This window comes from Zeus faber (genome assembly GCF_960531495.2).
Source record: "Zeus faber genome assembly, chromosome: 3".
NCBI lineage: Eukaryota > Metazoa > Chordata > Actinopteri > Zeiformes > Zeidae > Zeus > Zeus faber.
Window position 1 is genome coordinate 26,654,121 of NC_137190.1, and position 19,125 is coordinate 26,673,245.

The 19,125-nt window shown below is 44.6% G+C and overlaps 1 protein-coding gene across 1 annotated transcript in view; it reads left to right on the top strand.

The window, feature by feature from the left end:
• The window catches only part of coro2ba (coronin, actin binding protein, 2Ba), a 46,893-nt gene extending 28,577 nt beyond the window's left edge, over positions 1-18,316 (top strand). The window contains exons 2-12 of the mRNA XM_079997844.1: positions 1,544-1,744; positions 9,445-9,561; positions 11,133-11,282; positions 12,760-12,924; positions 13,589-13,705; positions 13,799-13,903; positions 14,925-15,021; positions 15,832-15,944; positions 16,088-16,178; positions 17,329-17,468; positions 17,820-18,316. Of these exons, the coding sequence (XP_079853970.1) occupies positions 1,544-1,744; positions 9,445-9,561; positions 11,133-11,282; positions 12,760-12,924; positions 13,589-13,705; positions 13,799-13,903; positions 14,925-15,021; positions 15,832-15,944; positions 16,088-16,178; positions 17,329-17,468; positions 17,820-17,954 (1,431 nt within the window). The 3' untranslated portion in view covers positions 17,955-18,316. The remainder of the gene's footprint in view (positions 1-1,543; positions 1,745-9,444; positions 9,562-11,132; positions 11,283-12,759; positions 12,925-13,588; positions 13,706-13,798; positions 13,904-14,924; positions 15,022-15,831; positions 15,945-16,087; positions 16,179-17,328; positions 17,469-17,819) is intronic.
• Positions 18,317-19,125: the final 809 nt, after the last annotated feature.

Below are 19,125 nucleotides of genomic sequence, written 5' to 3' on the forward strand. Positions count from 1 at the left end.
TTTTGCTCGAGCAGGCCATACAGCCAGGAGTGTATCTTTATCCCCAAGGTTGTCTCCACATGGTGGTGTATGAAGTATGTGCAGTATATGCATATCCAGTTACTATACATGTAACGTCTGAACTCTGGCCTGCCGAGAGATGTTTACTGGACAGTCCCGGGTGGGATTGGTCGTTTTCGGAAAATCTGGCCCCAACCTATTCCCCTCGATCAAACGCGGTTGCCAGAGACACGGACCCCCGGTGATAAATCACAATCGTCCCGCCCCTGTCTGACCGCTTGACCTCATAATCGACCTCCCCAATCCGCAAACTCCCAAATCATCCATGGGGGAGATCACTGGGACTACCCTACTGGGAAGACCCCAGTAGGGACTCCTTCGCTCCCGACCCCGTAGCAATCACTAACGTCACCACGCGCCATGCAATACTCACATTTCCCTACTGACCGTGAGCGCACTCCCGCACCGCTCTCCCTCATTAAAGTGTCAAACCCTGGCCAATCTATACCCAAAATCAGGGAGTGAGACAGGTGGGAACTAACCACAGCCTTCACCTTATGCTTTTTCCCCTTGTAAGAAATTTCAGGTTGCACAATTGGATATCTGTGAATATCCCCATGCACACACCTAATCTCCACCCACGACACCTCTACCAAAGCCCCGGGTCAAATCAGGCATTGCTGTCTGAAAAACTGCCAGAGTCCAGCAAAGCCTCATGTCTACCCCCTTGTACTCTTACCGGTACGTTGTAGGTCCCTTGCCGACGCCCTTCCCCTCCCGAGTCCCTGTACGGGCACTAATTGTGGGAGTTTCTACTGATAAGTACAGGTTTTGGGAGGGAGACGAAGTGTTTCTGGCAGTGGGGCGCCGACATGGTGTGAGTCTTTAATAGCAAGTAACAAAAAGTCTCGCTGGCGAACACGGGAACATAAAATAAAGGGATTAATCAGAGTCGGGGAGTCTCCTCAGTTGTGGTGTGGTACACAGGCTTTTCCGCGACCTGCACCACCCGATCCCCACTGCAAGACAAAACAACACATAAAAAAACGCTCCCAGCCGGGTCCGACCAATCAGCGCTAATGGGGCTGATTAGGCAGACCCGGTACATCTGCGCCGCAGCAGGAAGAATCATCGTCACCTGCAGCCTGTAGCTTAACCATGCCCCCTCGTCTGCCACAAATGGGTATAGCTCTTTGAAGAAGAAGAATCACTTTTTTAATCTCTGTGGGGAAATTTGTCCTCTGAATCTGAGCATCCTAACTGTTTAGGAGCAGTGAGCAGCCACAGCATGGTGCCACACTCCAGATGTAGAGCCAACGTATTGGTCAAGGGCATCAGCAGGAGTGTGTACCTGATGTGCATGCCATTTTTATGGTAGCAAGAAATCTACCTGACCATGGGGAGAACATAAACTCCACATTGAAAGGCCCCAGTCAGTTTTGAACCCAGAACCGTCTTGATGTGAGGCAACAGAGCTAATCGCAGAGCCACCATACCGCTGTATAGTGTATGTTGCATCATTTTTCTTGTCTTTCTTCCTCAGATGTCATGGCGCCCAACTTACCGAAGCTCCAAGTTTCGAAATGTTTACGGAAAGGTGGCCAACCGGGAGCACTGCTTCGACGGTATCCCCATCACTAAGAACGTCCACGACAACCACTTCTGTGCCGTCAATGCCAAGTTCCTGGCCATCGTGACCGAGAGCTCTGGCGGGGGGTCCTTCATTGTCATGCCGGTATCCCAGGTAACCATCCCATCCAAACACATATCACTGTATAGCACAAGGGTCGGGAACCTATGGCTCGCGAGCCAATTATGGCTCTTTCGATGACCGTATATGGCTCGCAGACAATTTTGAGCTAACATTTTTCATCACAACTAACAAGTAATAAATAATTATTCTGTGTCATTTTAAAGTAAAACAGGTAAGAGAAATTACAATTTTGAAAATAAAATTCAAAATATAAATGTGGCGGACAAAGGGGCGTAGTCAAGCACCGGCTGCGGGCCACAGAAAGACTCCGGGGCGCCTTTCACTCGGCGCCCTGCCCCCCCCGGGTCTCTGCTCAGGCGCCACTTGTGGGAGTCTCTGCCCAGAGGTGAGGGTTTAGTGAGGGAGACGGAGTCTTTCTAGCCGTGGTGTGCCGACATGGCGAGAGTTTTATTGCTACAATTATATATATCACTGAGGATTATTATAATAATTGTGGATAATAATGATCCTCTTGGGCGCAGGAGGAATGGCGTTCCACTGCTGGGCTGCTTACGAGCCCATGCGCCGATCCCCTCTGTAAGACAGGCAAACATTAAGAAAACTCCCTGCCTCGGGTCGGACCAATCAGCTGAACACAAGTGGACAGAAATGGAAAAGACTTCAATATGTACTGTATGTGACAAATAATCTCTTGAACTTGAACCTGAAGACCAGCTGATTCTTCCCGTCACATAGCACACAATGCAGCATGAGAGTATTGCCGTATTGACCATGTTTGGCTCTACATACGCATGTGAGCAGTCTTTCACATCTGAGAAACATTAAGAGCAGCCTACGCTCACGTTGAACTGATGGAAGCCTCAACGCAGCACGAAGCCTAACCTCACTACGTATGAAGCAGACTACAAGGCCATCAGCCAAACCGGGCAGCACCAGAAATAGCATTATTAGTAAAAAGTATTTAATTTATTATTGGTTAACTACAGTATAACAACGATATTATTAAGAAGAATAAAGAGAAATTTATTATAGTGCTTTTTTAAGTACTCAGAGATGTGTTATACGTTTAAAATGTATGCCTTACTTAAAAATGCACGCATTAAGTTGCAATTTTATTAAATATTATATGGCTCACAAGGAAATACATTTAGAAATATTTGGCTTTTATGGCTCTCCCAGCCAAAAAGGTTCCCAACCCCTGGTATAGCAGAACCCTTTTAAGTGTGCCCGGAAGAGCTTTGCTCACCCTGTAGCCTGTGGTTGTGTGCGTGCATGCGTGCGTGACTCTACCCACAGGTAGGGATTAAGGAGCGAGGGATCTGCTCAGGGGGGAGTTTTTATTGAGAGAATAACAGAAAGGCTCGCTTGCAAACAAAAATGTAAATAATAGTGGATTTGTCAACTGGCAGTTTGTCGGCGGCGATCAGGTCACAGGCTCTGGTCCCTGCACCACACTTCCCCCCTCACTGCACGACAAACAACACACCAGAAAACCGTCCCAGCCGAGTCAGACCAATCACCGCCCATGGGCCGATCAGGCCGACTCGGTACAGATGTGTAATATCTGTTTTTTTTCCCATGTTTCTACGGTAGCCCAGAACGGACAAACCAAACACTGGCTCTAGAGAGGTCCTTTTGCGTTTTTCGGGAGTTTCGCGGCCACCGTAGGTTCTCCCACATGCTTGGAAGGGGAGGGGTATTCTGTTGGTTGCAATCTGCGACCTCCCCTCTAGATGCCACTTAATCTTACCAATACCAATATCCTATGGGACCTGTGTATAAAACGCTAAAGGGCTTTTAATTTGAAACGACGGACACAGGACTCAGTTAGTCAGTTAGTAGGGGAAAGACATTTGCGTTTATGAGGCTGCGGTTAATAAATAAGTTACTACGTCGGGCAGGGATTCCAAAGTGTGGGATTTGACGAGCGGCTTTTGCCGGTAATTAACAGGCGGCTCATTTCATGCATGAGCACCGTGCAGCACTTGTAAATTAAATTGATATTTTGAAAGCTGTTTATAAGTTATTGTGTTGGTGTTGCTAATAAAATTAACAAAATGTTCAGCACCCTCGCTGGTCATTCTGACACATTCAGAATCATTACAGTTATTGATGAGCGGCTTTTGACGTGTAATTACCAGGCGGCTCACTTCGTGTGTGTAGAACTTGTAAATAAAATGTATAATTGAGCTGGTTATTAGGTTTTGTATTTATCTGTAATGTAGCATAGTGTTTACAATGTTAGTTTTAACATTCTTTCTCAGCCCTGGTACCCAAATCCATTTTCTGATGCCCCAAACATATTTATTTGAATTCTTTTATTAATACCATAAATGCTAGTTGACTAGGAAAATCTTTAGTTGGGGGCAGTTCAAAATACAGTACTTTTATGGTATGCGTGCAAAGGCCAATGTATAATGTGAGACAGAGAATGTTATTTTGGCTTTATGCTCAGCTACTTTAGGACATTGCAGTTAGGCAGTCCCCCAAAATAAGATAAATACTCAGATTAAGTTATTTTCCAAGTCATCTAAATATATTACTTGAGCACAATTTTGGCATGACTTTGGCAAATTTCCATCTTGTCATCATATACTGTATACAGTATACACATGTTGTGAGCATTAAGGAAATCTTTAAAAAGTATCAGTAGTATTTAATTGTATCTAATTTAAAACTGAAAATTTTCAGACTTTACCGTACAGTTCATTTTCAATGCTGATATTACTTTTGAAGCTTTTTCTCTTCGCAGAAGTGCATTATTTTCACTGTGTTTCTGCTGAGCTTGTAAAAAAATGAGCATCATATTGTTGTCAGCCTGTTCAGGTCGACCTGGGCGGCTGTTATGTGTAGTTTCCCATTGTCACGTTGCCCAAGGCCTCGGCACCGTCATGGTGGGCACCGTCGTGGTTTATAGTCGCCGCAGCTGTAGTGTTGTTTAGTGTGTGTGGCATAAATGACGTCACTGCGGCGCTCACTGCGGCGCTCACTACAGCGCCGCACGGCGATTTTTTACGAGGGCGAGCACCTCACAATTTTTGGAACTCCGCGACCGCGCGCTTCAGGTTCTTCTTCTTTGGTGTTCATTGGCGATTGTGCAAACTAGCCTGAGGTGCATCACGGCCACCGTCCCTTGCTGCGTGTAAAGGGTGGACATTCCATCTCCTTCTGCGTCGTCTTTTCTCCGAATGCAATATTAAACCAATTATTATTTCTTCTTCCTCGAGGTTCAGCCACTCCATGTTGTAAACCGCCTGTTTTCATAGACTGGATCTGTTTATGTTTGCATTGCTTCCGGTAATAAAAGCCGGAAGTCAGTTATTTGAGTTTCCTCTGGTGGTTTGTGCACAGCGCCCCCCTGTCTTTCCGGAGAATATCACCATGGCATCTAAACGGCAACGCGCAACTATGAAAGCTCGTACTCTCTGGTCGTGCTTTCGCCATGAGCCCCACAGCTTGCTTGCGACGACTATAGCAGGGCCTCCAGTGGCACAGGCCCTGCATCAGGCTTCTTCCTATAAAGAACAACATTAAACTGTATCATGCATTGTAATTTACCTCTGGGAATTATACAGTGTTTTAAATGCACTGTATCCATTTACCATTACTTTATCAATATTCACCATAAACTATGCACTTTGAACTATATAAAGCCAGATTTCGGGAATGTCAGCAGCATAATAAAACTGATCACTGAATTACTGGAGGGAAAACTGTTTAAACAGAAGGAAGCATGGTATGTGCAGTGACGTCACCCGTCACATTTTAACCACTGGAAAATCAATTGCTGTCTGCCCTATTTGGCATGTGTGGCCATCATACACAGTCAGTGGAGCTGTGTGTGTGTGTGTGTGTGTGTGTGTGTGTGTGTGTGTGTGTGTGTGTGTGTGTGTGTGTGTGTGTGTGTGTGTGTGTGTGTGTGTGTGTGTGTGTGTGACACCAGGAAGGAATGTCACACATTTTTGGACTTGGACCTTATTCATCTTAGAAGGGGCGGGATGGAAAAGAAGATTGGGAGATTGTTTTTTTTTCGAGTGGAAAGGCTGGACCTGGCACCGCCTGGCACCCAAAAGGCTCCCGGTCACCAGGTGGACCCTCCCCAACACAACAGATGTTCCAAAATGTTCACGCAGATGGTATTGAATTAATTAGAGATCAGCAGCTACCTTTAAAATACATTCTACTCAATTACCTCACAATGTCTCTAAGGCTTGAAACATCCATCAGTTCACGAGTCTATTGATCTATTAATCATTGATGGTCCACTTCTTTAGGACAGGTACCAAGTTACATGTACTCATGCAGTCTTGTGTACCTTTTGAGGTCATTTTGGAAAAATACTACTCATACTTTTACTTAAAATACTGTGTTGCATCTCTTTTCCCGCTAAAACTGTTAATATGGACCGATCTGGCCTGCTGCTTGCTGTTGTCAATGTCTGTTACATTTCCTCCTTTAACTTATACATTTAACAAACCAATAATATACATTAGAATAAGTAAGGGGTAATGTGCAGCCAGTCGGCCATTCTCCCAAGCAAAACCCGATATCACTCTTAAGGGAGTGAGTCCGCCATAATGCCTGGCTGGCTGCATATTATCCCCGCTTATTACACAGAGACACAGGCGATGGGGTTGAAAACACACCAGTTTTATTCTAGAGAGTGGGGAAGGTGGAACAAGCCTGGAGCATGTAATATTGCGTGGAATACTTGTAACGACAAGGCCTCCTCTTCTGTGTGTGTGTGTGTGTGTGTGTGTGTGTGTGTGTGTGTGTGTGTGTGTGTGTGTGTGTGTGTGTGTGTGTGTGTGCATGCGTGCGCGTGTGTGTGTGTGTGTGTGTGGGGGGATGGGGGTTTTACCTGTTGCCGGTTGATTACTCTCACAAGCAACAGTCATACAACCAGCCTGATCCCGTGCCCAATTACCCAGCCCCAAGGCAGGGGTGGCTGCTTAAACCACACCACCCCCAACCCGCATATACATTGAGATGGAATATTGTTATGATTTTAGAAATAGCATGCCTAGTTTAAGAGCTTATAAAAATAACAGCCTATATCAGTGGAGCAAACTATTTGTTTCTACAAAAACAACTGTGCTCTACACGTGACTATCCCGTTTACTGTGAAATTGGACATTTCCACATTTGTCTATCAAAGCCTTCCATTGCAATTTCTATGTGGCATCACAAGATGGCGCCACTAGCTAGTGTTAGCATTAGCATGTGAGAGAAATCACTGCTGCTGTTGGCCAACTATAATCCGCAATATTCCACAGAGCCATGTAGTAATATGCAATAATAGCACAAAATCCAAACTCCAACCGGGGGTTGTTATTTGGTGTACTACTTTGACACTTGAGTTGGTATATTTAAGTAAGTAAAGTAATTGAAAAAGTAAATAGTTAAAGTAATAGTAATTGAATTCAAATGTAATTTCTGAGTACTTTACCTTCCTCTGATGTTGACCAGAGCCCGGCTTTACTGTCGATCGACATTCCAGTATATACTGTACGTACAGAACAAATGCTTTTACTTTCCAAAAGATTTCTTTCCACACCCCAGCACAGACAAGGCTTCACTGTACTCCGCAAAGGAATAGTAATATGTTCAACTTGTGCTGGGTGTGGTGCACTCAATGTGTGAGCCCCACCACTGTGCTGCTTCCTCCGTGCTTACCAGCCTTCAAGGCATGAGAGGCTTGTGTTATTAGCGCTGAGCTCACATGATAATTGCCGTACTGTTACAGGGTTTTAGTATTGGATGTGGCATTTGTGACTACATTGAAACCCTCCCCCCGGGGCTTTATGCTCAGCAGCTGGAGGACATGTAGCATAGTTCTGCAGTTGTTACGCGCCAAAATGAGATAAATACTCAAGACAAAAGTTATTTTCCGCACCACGAAATAAATTAGCCGCGTGCAATTTAACATCCATCGCATTTTGGCTCATCTCCCCGTTTTTTCGACGTGTTTATTGAGGTGTTGTTGTGCTAGTTATATCCGGTAATTGACAGTCAAGGTGGTTTGCACTAGAACAGATGCTTATTATAAAATCGAAATGACTGTGACTTACAACCGCTGTGCTTACGTACTTTTCCAACCAACCAAGCTAAAATTGGCCAGAATTCGTGGAAGTGAGGACATTATTTTTCGCGACGATTATTATTATGATTTATTTATTTATTATTCTACCCTAAATCGCCGTACACAGACTGGGATCCAAAATGGCCACTCTTGCAAAACAGACCCGTCAACGCTGATTTTTAGACAGATCCTCCAAATCGGCTTCATATGTACAGTTGATATTGATAAGTTGCATGTGGAGCAGATGTTCGTATTTCAACGTGGAGTGCTTAGAGAGCAGTGCTGTTGAAATTTGATATATTAAAAAAATAAAAAATAAACGCAAAGAAAGCGCACATTAGCACATTAGACTATCAACGAAGCTTAATGAGCGTGACGCAAGCGAAATGTGGGCGATGAAGCTGCCATTGCTAAGATAAGCCAACTTGAACAAAAACTAGCCTCAAGATAAGATGGCAGCGATGGCTGGGGAAAAAAAACTTCCCGTTCCGTTGTTTACGTACGATGTCGTGTTGTTCAAAACCTCATCCCGATGTTAAGCTTGTATTGGAAAACCACTAAGGTTTTACCAATACTGAAGCATCATAATTAAGCCTTTTCCAATTTCCTATTGTTTGTTTTGGGAGCGGGGCGCTCCACCCAAAAGCGGGAGCCGCATACAGTATTAATTTAGACGTTTGTTTGTGGCCGTAAGTGATCGCAGCCATTGGTCCTCCTCCAGCCGCACATCTGCTCGTCAACATGCCATTCCATCCTTGAGTCCCTCGTAGGAGGGGCCTCAGGGCGACAACCGTTTTTATTTTACCCGAGACTTCACTGCCGCCGTCACCGTCCTCGGCCGAACTTCATACGCGAGCCAACGTAAACAGTTTGGTATCAACGGGGCTGATGAGTAGGTCTTTTGTCGAATGTCTGGAGACTCTGCATTTTTTCTTTGCGCCGCCGTTCCGCCACAAGGGACGCAGCACTGCTGTAGCGTCGTAACGGGGGGTGCCGTTTTATAGCACGCTAGGCCCCGGGGTACGTTGTAATGTTTCAATTTGTGCCGTTTTTTTATATGCTTAATTAATGCTTCAGTAAGGACATATGCGCACGCACGCACGCACACACACACACACACATTTTGCTAAAGCCACATGGAGCCCTTTGTGAGGAGATATGTGAGGGAATAAGAAAGAGGTCAGTGGATTGAAGTGACATCAAACATTAATGACGTCATGGCATCCATTGGGCTGTGCCATCTGTCAGCGTTTACAGACCAACGCCCCCCAGTGGCCATGTTGGGGTACCGCAATAATAATAATGTTTCCCGTGAAGTCCTATGGGGCTCATCTGTCCTTTGCGTTGGTTTAAGTGTGGTATTTGAAGTTTTCTACTTTAACTGCTTCCAGCCGGAGATGGCTTGTATGTACGTGGGGCTCTTCAATTTACATGCTTTTTGCAGGGAGCACATGTATTTGTCATATGACTGTTAATGAGCTGATATCTTGTCTTCACTTTTGTCTTTTGTTCAAATTTTCCTCCATTTCTTCTCTTTTTTTCTGAACTTATCTGGGAGGTGCTTCATTCCCCTGCATGCATGTACTCAACATGGAGTTCAGGCGAAAACTAGATATCGTGATCACGTTGTGATCTCTCCCTCTTCCAGGCCGGCCGCATAGATTCCCACCACCCCAAAGTCTGCGGCCACCAAGGCAACGTGCTGGACATAAAGTGGAACCCCTTCTTTGAAAACATCATCGCATCGTGTTCTGAAGACGCATCGGTAAACAACAAATCCCCCTCTCGGGAATGCTTATACCTGGAGATGATTATAGATAATGTCATCAAATGTTCACTCACTGCTTTCAGGTCATGCCAGGGTTTACAGGCACTGGTATACTACATTTACTCGTATATATATATTTATTTTTTGGCACTTTGTTTTCAGTGGTTGGAAATGATTAAAGTGAGGAATCAGACACTACTGCAGAGGCAAAAAATGCAGATAATACTGAGGTGTCCTGGAATGTGTGGCATCCCAAGACAGCCCCATCATATAAGATAATTACTAAAAGACGGTGCCAGGGGTCCCGAGAGAGAGAGCACATCACCAGGGGTCCCGGTGATAAGGGAGGTGAAATAAGACCTGTGACCTATGTAGGGGAACCAAATGGTCAACGTTGTCTCTGGGCAAGCATAAAAGACCCGCCCGAGTGTCATTCGACAGAGAATCCATCCGGCTTGGTTCTCTCCTGGACGTCCTAGGCAGGTCTGGTCTGATGCTGTCCTTTTGTAATAAACCTATTATTTTACTCAAGTCAGCGTCAGCGGTCACTCCTTCGTCATCAACACATCAAATTCATCAAGAAACTACAATACCCAAAAAGAAATTAGTAACATTTTGGCCCTGAGAACCAGCCATGTTGTCCGGGAAAATCATCTATTGGGTAATAACAATAATGGGAAATTGCCGATGCCATGAGTGGAGGATCAGTGTACCAATCTGCTACCTGAGAGTATATCTCCGGGAAACACTCGATCAGTCAATCAGTTCACAGTCACAATGTTTTTCGGCATTACACTTTAAGAAACCAGGGCGTTCTGTGGTTAGGGGGGGGTACTTTTATTATTATTTACCTCCCTGTACAATTCACCGCTCCACTGCAACAGTGCAGTACAAGACCATTGAAGACCACCAGTGAAAAATGTGTTTACTACTTTCTCTGGCTGCAGGATAATCTCTCACACAACACAGACCTTCTAGCCATCGCTGTAATCCAGCCTAATCCTAAAACCACAGGCCACATTGGTAGGAAGTGCCTTTTTTAATCAAAGAGTATTCTTTCCATGCAACATTAATAGTGATTAATACAATTCTTCATACTAGGATACTATAAAAAGTTAGAGTTGATTATTCACAAAACAACCACTGTATTTCAGTTATAATTATTATTATTATTATTATTATTATTATTATTATTATTAATAATAATTATTATTATAATATAATAATAATAATAATAATAATAATAATAATAATAATAATAATAATAATAATAATATTATTATTATTATAGCCAGAATCTCGCAGCACTACTCCTCCCACGATTTTCTACCCACATACGCAAAAAATACATCACAATGACCAGCTCGATCCCGCTCCCACAATGTAAAAATCTAGTCGGAAGTATTTATAGTCTCTGAGCAGTTGTACTAGTCGTTTATACACAGGGCCAGCACACTTTTACAATTTCACCAGGAATTGTCTGGTTTACTGCTTAGTGTGTGTGTGTGTGTGTGTGTGTGTGTGTGTGTGCGTGCGTGCGTGCGTGCGTGCGCGCGTGTGCGTGTCAGGTGCGGATATGGGAGATCCCAGAGGGCGGTCTGAGGCGGAACATGACGGAGGCCGTTATGGAGCTGTACGGCCACAGCCGGCGCGTGGGCCTCATCGAGTGGCACCCTACCAGCAGCGGCATCCTCTTCAGCGCTGGCTACGATTACAAGGTGCTGAACCAGACACGCTGCACGCTCACAAAGGAGCCTTTTCACAGTCACTGCAGTGTAATATTTGTGTGGGTTGGGTCTGTCTCCATTTAAAAGTGCCAATAAACCACTATAGGCAACAGTATGAAGTCACTGGTGCTCTGGTACACCTAAATGGAACTGCAGGGCTTGACATTAACGGTTGCCCACATGCCCCGGGCGACACGATTTGGGTTTTTCTCAACTTCTTTGTTGCTGTTTGTAATAATCAGGTATCCAAGCAAAACTACTTAACTGTATTTCAAACTAGGGGTTTCACCGACTAGTCAACTAGTCCACCACTATAAGTCGACTACCATAACCACTAGTTGACAGCATTCAATTAGTCGCAGACAATGTAAATATGGTGACACTGACAAAAATGTCAGTGTCACCATATTTACAATAGTTATTGTATTAGTAAAATAATTTATCAAAATATGTATTCACATTCATGTCTTAAATTAGCCATGTAATGTTTAAAATTTCTCCTAATTAATTTAAAGGTGCAGTGTGTAGAATTACATGGCATCTAGAGATGAGGTGGCAGATTGTAACCAACTGTGTAGCCCTCCCCATGGCGGTGCAACATGGCGGCCTCCGCGGATGAGACGGTGGCCGCGAAACTCACAAGAACACGAAAGACCCTCTCTAGATCCGGTGTTTGCTTTGTCCATTCTGGGCTACTGTAGAAACATGGCGGTGCAACGTGGCGGCCTCTGTGGAGTGTACCCGCTCCCTGTGTAGATTCTTAGCTAATGGAAACACTACGATTCTTATTTTCCTGGGGTATGTACACTAATTAAAACATACTTGTGAATATTATATTCCATTTCTGCCATGGCTGTTTCGTTAATTCTACACAATGCACTTTAAATTTACGAAACACAATTTTCATTGTTGCCTAGAACCCCTCTCGCTACGTCTTTTTTACATAAAAGGTAAAAGACGAATAGTCGACTAGTAGATTACAATTATGAAAAACTTTAGTAGTCCTGAAACCCCTAGTTCAAACTGTTTAAAAAATATGGATGATTGCATTGTTCACCTTAAAGCAAGACAAACTGTTATTCTCTTATTATTGAAATATAGGTAATAATTATATAGGATCAATATTCCTCAATTATAAAATAATTAAAAATTGGCAAACCTTTTGTCAGTCTTGACATATTCGCCGGCAAACATATGACATTGCCAACTTGCCAACCACTTCTAAAAATTTCTGTCGGGTCTTAACCGTACTTTTTATCTTAAGAGTATACATGAGGATATACCACTATGAACCCACTGTGAAAAGGGTCCATAGAAATCGTAAAAAAAAACATGTGTTTGTATAAACAAAATAAACAAAATGAACGAAAATGTATTTCTACAGTTATGTCGCTGATTTGAATTGATAACGATGCAAACACAAAAATATGATCCTGACTATCCACTCTTATTAACCTTACGCGTCCAGGTCCTGATCTGGAACCTGGAGATTGGAGAGCCAGTGAAAATGATCGACTGCCACACCGACGTCATCCTCAACATGTCCTTCAACACAGACGGCAGCCTGCTGGCCACCAGCTGCAAGGACAAGAAGCTGCGGGTGATCGAGCCTCGCTCTGGCAGAGTGCTGCAGGTGAGGGGGAGATACCGCCAATACTGATGATTCAGATATCACTTCCTGAAAAATCGTATCAATAAAGCGATTTCGCTTTGTGTTAGACATCGTTATAGACGGGGTATAAACTGATGCCTAGGGAACTCCTTCAACACATCTTTTACATATCTATTCAGAACTTCAGGAGTTTAACTCAATATTGTTGTGGTTTTTGTTTTGGCTTTTTTTTTGTTGTTAAATACATATTAAGCGAAAAAGGATGGCACACCGTTACGCCATCCCTTATTTGTCCTGTTGGAAGAGGCCCAAGGCACGCTCAGACAAAACAGTGCAAAACTGTAAAGGAAAGCTGAATAGCGTCCAATAATAATACGGTTCAATTACTTGATTTCAAGATATCACACTTGTATGGGACCTTTTTTTAGGTACCAATTTTTAAAGCACAGCGTGTAAATCATTCCATAATTTTAGTTAAAAGGAAAACATTGCACACCGCTGCCTTTGTGATACCTGTTTAACAAATCAGTAAAATATATATATTTCACAAATTTTAATAATGCTATTGTGTGCTTATTTTACTTTGCATAATTGCTTTATTATACTTCACAGGTGTTTTTTTTATCGTCATCGTTCTCGTTATCGTTATCATTATGATCATTATATTGCCTCCTCCTCTGGTCAGCATGCCAGCTGTAAGAACCACCGTGCCAACCGGGTGGTGTTTCTGGGGAACATGAAGCGGCTGCTGAGCACAGGAGTGTCTCGCTGGAACACCAGGCAGATCGCACTGTGGGACCAGGTCAGAACACTTGCATGTGGATGCTTTCATAGAGTAGAGAGGAACACGGGATTTGGTGCGTTGGGAAAGGTCTCTACGTATTTGTCGCCCTAGGAGGACTTGTCCATGCCCATCGTCGAGGAGGAGATCGACGGCCTCTCGGGACTTTTGTTCCCGTTCTACGACACCGACACACACATGCTGTATCTGGCAGGCAAGGTGAGCGTGTCCCCCAGCGTGTTGTCACTGATAACGGAATACAATATTCCGGGAATCCTGGGAAACAGGATGCTGATTTTCACTTTTTGTGATGTAAAGACTTCCAACTGAAATGCATAAATATTTCCAAAATTTTCACATTTCACATTTTTTTAAACAAGGAATACTACATTTTTACATCTGGTTGAATTAAAAACATGTTTTCCTTGCAATACTAAACTTTAAGTTCAAGTTCAAGTTCAAATGAACGTATATGGCCAATATGCATTGCTGCTAATTTGTTATGGGTAGCTCAGGCTCCTTTCATCATATCAATTTTTAGATTTCATGGTTTTGACCTATGATGAGATAAACATTTCTAGGCAGCATGATTTCTTTCTATCCTTTTTTTTATCGTAAGTATCGTAAGTGTGGTGTGGGGATGGTGTGGTTTGAGCATCCACATCTGTCCTGGGTCTAGGTAATTGGTGGCTGGAATCAGGGTGGCTGCATCCTGTTGCTTGTTGGTTGGTCTAACGAGCAACAGGTAAAACCCCCACACTCACTCAGGAGAGAGGAGCCCTGTCATGACGTGCTGTCCATCAGCTCCTGGGTTTATTCCAACTTGCCCCCTCTCCACAATAAACTGTGTCTGAAACCCCATCGTCTGTGTCTCTGTGCCGGAGGTCCATGAAAACACCACTTGGGTGGCGTGTGGCTGGCGAAACTGCCACAGTAAGGTTATAATGACTCAAAAGACTTATTTTTACCTTATACTGATACAGTTCATTAATTTCAAGGCAAGTTAAGGTTACTATATTAACTGAACTGTTAGTTCAGTTTTTGGAAATGGTTTAATTAGGTACAGGTTGTAATAGGAATGTGGCATCTGGTATAAATACAAAGCAGCTCCTTCATTATCAGCTTCATATAAATGTGACTCATAGATCCACAGTGCTGGAAGTGTACAGTTGTTGAAGAAGGAGAGAAGCCTCATTTTAACACTCATACATGTAACACTCACACATTTTCACTGTGACAGGGAGACGGCAACATCCGTTACTTTGAGATCATGACGGAGAAGCCCTACATCCAGTACCTGATGGAGTACAGGTCCCCCGCCCCCCAGAAAGGCCTCGGTAAGATATTTGTTTTGTTTGGCTTCAGGCTGAAAAGCTGTAGGTTCTTAGTAATATCATTATAAGTTTCCAGTCACGTCTAAAGGAACGACCACAGGGCAAAAAGGCTGGTGAAATATACCCGATATGGTTAGAAGTTCTATTAGAGGGAAAAGAAGTCTTATAAAAAAGTATGTGTAATTCCCAAACCTTAACAACAACCAAACAAAAAATGGCAAAAAAAAATAAGTCATAGGGTGTGATTATAATATATACTGTATTATAGAGTCATATTTAAATTGTGTAATTATATCATTTTTCCAGAATCTATATCAAATTCAGAATCAAATTTGTCAAGTACATATATGTACATTTCAAAATTGGGCAGGGACTGGGTATACCGGTGTGTAAAAATATAAACATAATTAAAGAAAATGTATTGAACCAAAGTTCTGGGATGCCAGAAGTCACAGTTGAGTCTCCTGGAGGTGCGGTGGGCCTAATTCAATGAAGCATCGGTGAAACATCGGTGAGATACTCACCTTGGCAGCTGGCACTCGTAGTGGTTATTTCAGCTCGGTGGCCAACCGAGCCATGTGGAGCTGCTCTCTGTAGATTTATGATCAAACTGCTCGAGCTGCTCTCCTGAAGCGCAGGGATGAGCACACGAAGCTGTTCGGCTAGACTGGGCTCCTGTGTGCACCCCTCTAACTATCAAGGAGGGATTGAACAGATCCTGTGTACTATCGAATGTATGTTTTACAAATGCAAATGCGTTGATGAAAGACACAATTATAGGAATGAAAGATATGCTTCTCCTCCTCTCTCCAGGGGTGATGCCGAAGCACGGCCTGGACGTGGCGGCGTGCGAGGTGTTCCGCTTCTACAAGCTGGTCACCCTGAAGGGCCTGATCGAACCTATCTCCATGATCGTGCCGAGGAGGGTCAGTGAGAAGCGTGACCACGGAAGCGCACATTGTTCCGCTCCCCTCTCACGCTCAGCTAGGATCGAGGCAATGATGCAGTTCTATAGATTTAAAATGTGACGATGCAACGTAATGTATTGAAACTCCTTGTTGTGTTCCAGTCGGACACCTACCAGGAGGACATCTACCCCATGACGGCAGGGACCGAGCCCGCCCTGACCGCCAGCGAGTGGCTCAGCGGCATTGACAGAGGTAAACAAAAAAAGGCACTTGCACACTATATGAATATCAGAACACTTTCATAGTTGAAGTGGTTTGTTGACATCCTTTTCGCGTGATAACGCTGCTTAGCGTACGCGAAGATTACAGGTTTGCTTCTGAAGCCTGTCCACGCTCCATGCCTAACCTCATTCTGAAACTAGGAATTGCAGTTGAGGGTTAGGGTCTATTGTGACCGCCCGCAAATCCCATGAGCACCGTACAATTCATTTTTTACCCAATTATATATTGTAGCTTGAATGTTATTCTCCCTTGTAAGTCGCTTTGGATAAAAGCGTCTGCTAAATGACTAAATGTAAATGTAAATGTATATAATTTCTTTGCGTCCAGATCTGTAGTGAAACCGATAGTGGGCGAAGGGATGGATCCCATGGAACAGGGGGAAATCGTGTCTGGTATAATTCTGAAAGAATATTAGGCTGGTAGGTGAGAATACGGTGAATTGCTGGATTAAACGGTGGCTATGCTCTTCCTGGTGGGGTTTAGGTCATTTCCAATCCTAGTGGGGCCCGAACGTGACTTGAAGACTGAATGCTACACGAAACGGAGATTTACTCACGTGACTCAAACAACAAATACTCATGCAGAACACATATTGCGGGACAGCACACACTACAGTCATGTCTAATGACTCTGTGGTTTTTGCACTGATATCTGGTCCAGTTTAGCTGTCGCACTAATGGATTGCAGATGCCATGAAGAGAGGGCGGTTGATGGCGGCTGCATGTCAGATTTCAATGAAAGCTTGGGATTAAAAATGAAATAAAAATATGTTTTAGTCAGGACCCTTAATTCATCAGTTTAATGATGTTTCGTTATAACAAAAAAAAAAAAAAAAAAAAAAAACCTTTAAACTGCACACTTTATGAGGGAGATTTTGCCGGGAGGAATAGCGTGCACCTCTGCCCGCAAACGTCGCACTTCAAAGGCAAAGATTTTAAAGCCGATTCAAACGCACTACATTTTGGATCCTTGTTCCAGGAACCTGTCAGGTCACACGAAGGAGGAGGTTTGCATCGCGCCCATCGAAGCAAAAGGATACGGACATACGTAGCGTAGCCGAGTAAAGGTGGTCCGTGGCTAACGCCGGATTTCTTCCTCCCCCCCTCTCGCCCAAACGCAGACCCGGTCCTGATGTCTCTGAAGGAGGGCTACCACCGACCCAGCCAGCTGGTGTTCAAAGCTCCCGCCAAGGAGAAGAAGAGCGTGGTGGTGAACGGCATCGACCTGCTGGAGAACGTCCCGCCCAGGACGGAGAACGAGGTGAGAGAGGGAGGGAGGAGGACGTGGATCAGATAAATGGAGAGCGCATGGATGGATGGATGGGTGGGTGGGTGGATGGATGGATGGGTGGGTGGATGGGTGGATGGGTGGGTGGATGGATGGATGGGGCGGCGGATGGATGGGTGAGTGGACGGATGGTTGGATGGATGGATGGATGGATGGGTGGATGAATGGGGCGGACAAGAAGCATTGTCAGAACGGCTGAGAAGCTGGGGGTGGAGCGGGGCTTCATCCTGTCCATGGGGGTATTTTTAGATTTATTTCGGTTCATGTTCAGATTCAGGTTTGCCCTCGTAACTGTGAGCACGGACACCGGTGTCTCTTCTCCAGCTCCTGCGGATGTTCTTCCGGCAGCAGGACGAGCTGCGGCGGCTGAAGGAAGAGCTGAGCACCAAGGACGTGCGGATACGCCAGCTGGAGCTGGAGCTCAACAACTTGAAGAACATCAGCCCCAACAACGTTTGACCTCTTGCCCCTCCCTCGCCCCCCTCTCCCCCCAGCTGGACTGGCCCGTGCAGCCTCTCTCTCTTTTAGCCATAACCCGTCCCCCCCCCACATCTCCGTCACGCCCCTACGCGCCTCACGGCCCGGTACATCGCATGGCGTAACCCTCCGCCGGTCCGTTTTGCCTCCAGAGTGACCGGAGCCATCGGAGTCTCGCGGTGACGATGTAAAACGTGACGACGTGTTGGTGGGTTTCCATCCCCCTCGTGCTTTTTATCCGGAGCCCACGTTAGGACTATTTTAGAAAAATTAACGCACCGCGCATCGATATTAACCAATCGTCGACCTTTTGCTAAATTGGCTGCGGGGGAAGTGAGCGATCGCCTCCCTGGTCTCAACCTTCCAAACACCCCCCCCCCCCCCCCCCCCCCATACACACACACACACACACACACACACACACACACACACACACACACACACACCCCGATTGGTACCGAACCTCCACCCCCAGCGACGCCATCTCTGCCACTAAACATGGCTTCTTAGCTTTTTTGCTGGGGAATCATTTGGGGGCGGGCGGGAAATGACTCTGGTTTCTCTGGTTCCCCCTGTCCTCCCTCAAGGCCTGAGCTCCCTCTCCAGAAGCAGAACACGCTGAGTTGCAGCAACATCTTGTCTCTAAAAAACTCAGGCTGGGGTGGGGGTGCGGGGTGGGGGGGGGAGGAAACACGCGACGTCCTCTGATACAAATGTTGGATGTAACAAGCTCCTCGATACCGACGTGGAAGTCGCGCGTGAGACCTTTTGCTGTTTAAAGGGTTTGTTTTGGGGTTTTTTCCTGGAGGGTCCATTTTTTTTTTTTTTTGCTTTTATTTATTTGATTTTTGACTTTTTACCATTTAAGCGAATAACACATGTATAATTGTTCTTGTCGGGTTTTTTTTGTGTTGGCTGCACAGATTTTATTTTATTTTTTGTTGTTGTTGACTGAAAGTTCATGCTTAACAGGGAAACAGATGGACGTGTTGCAAAATTTGGTGGAGACCTTTACCTTGAATATTTAGTCTCCGTTTCTGTGTCAAAATAACTGTAAATTTGAACAATGTATGATATTGTCGCGTACGATTAACAAGACGGCAAAGTGGAATATTAACCAGATTATTAACAATCTATTTCGGCTTATAATACG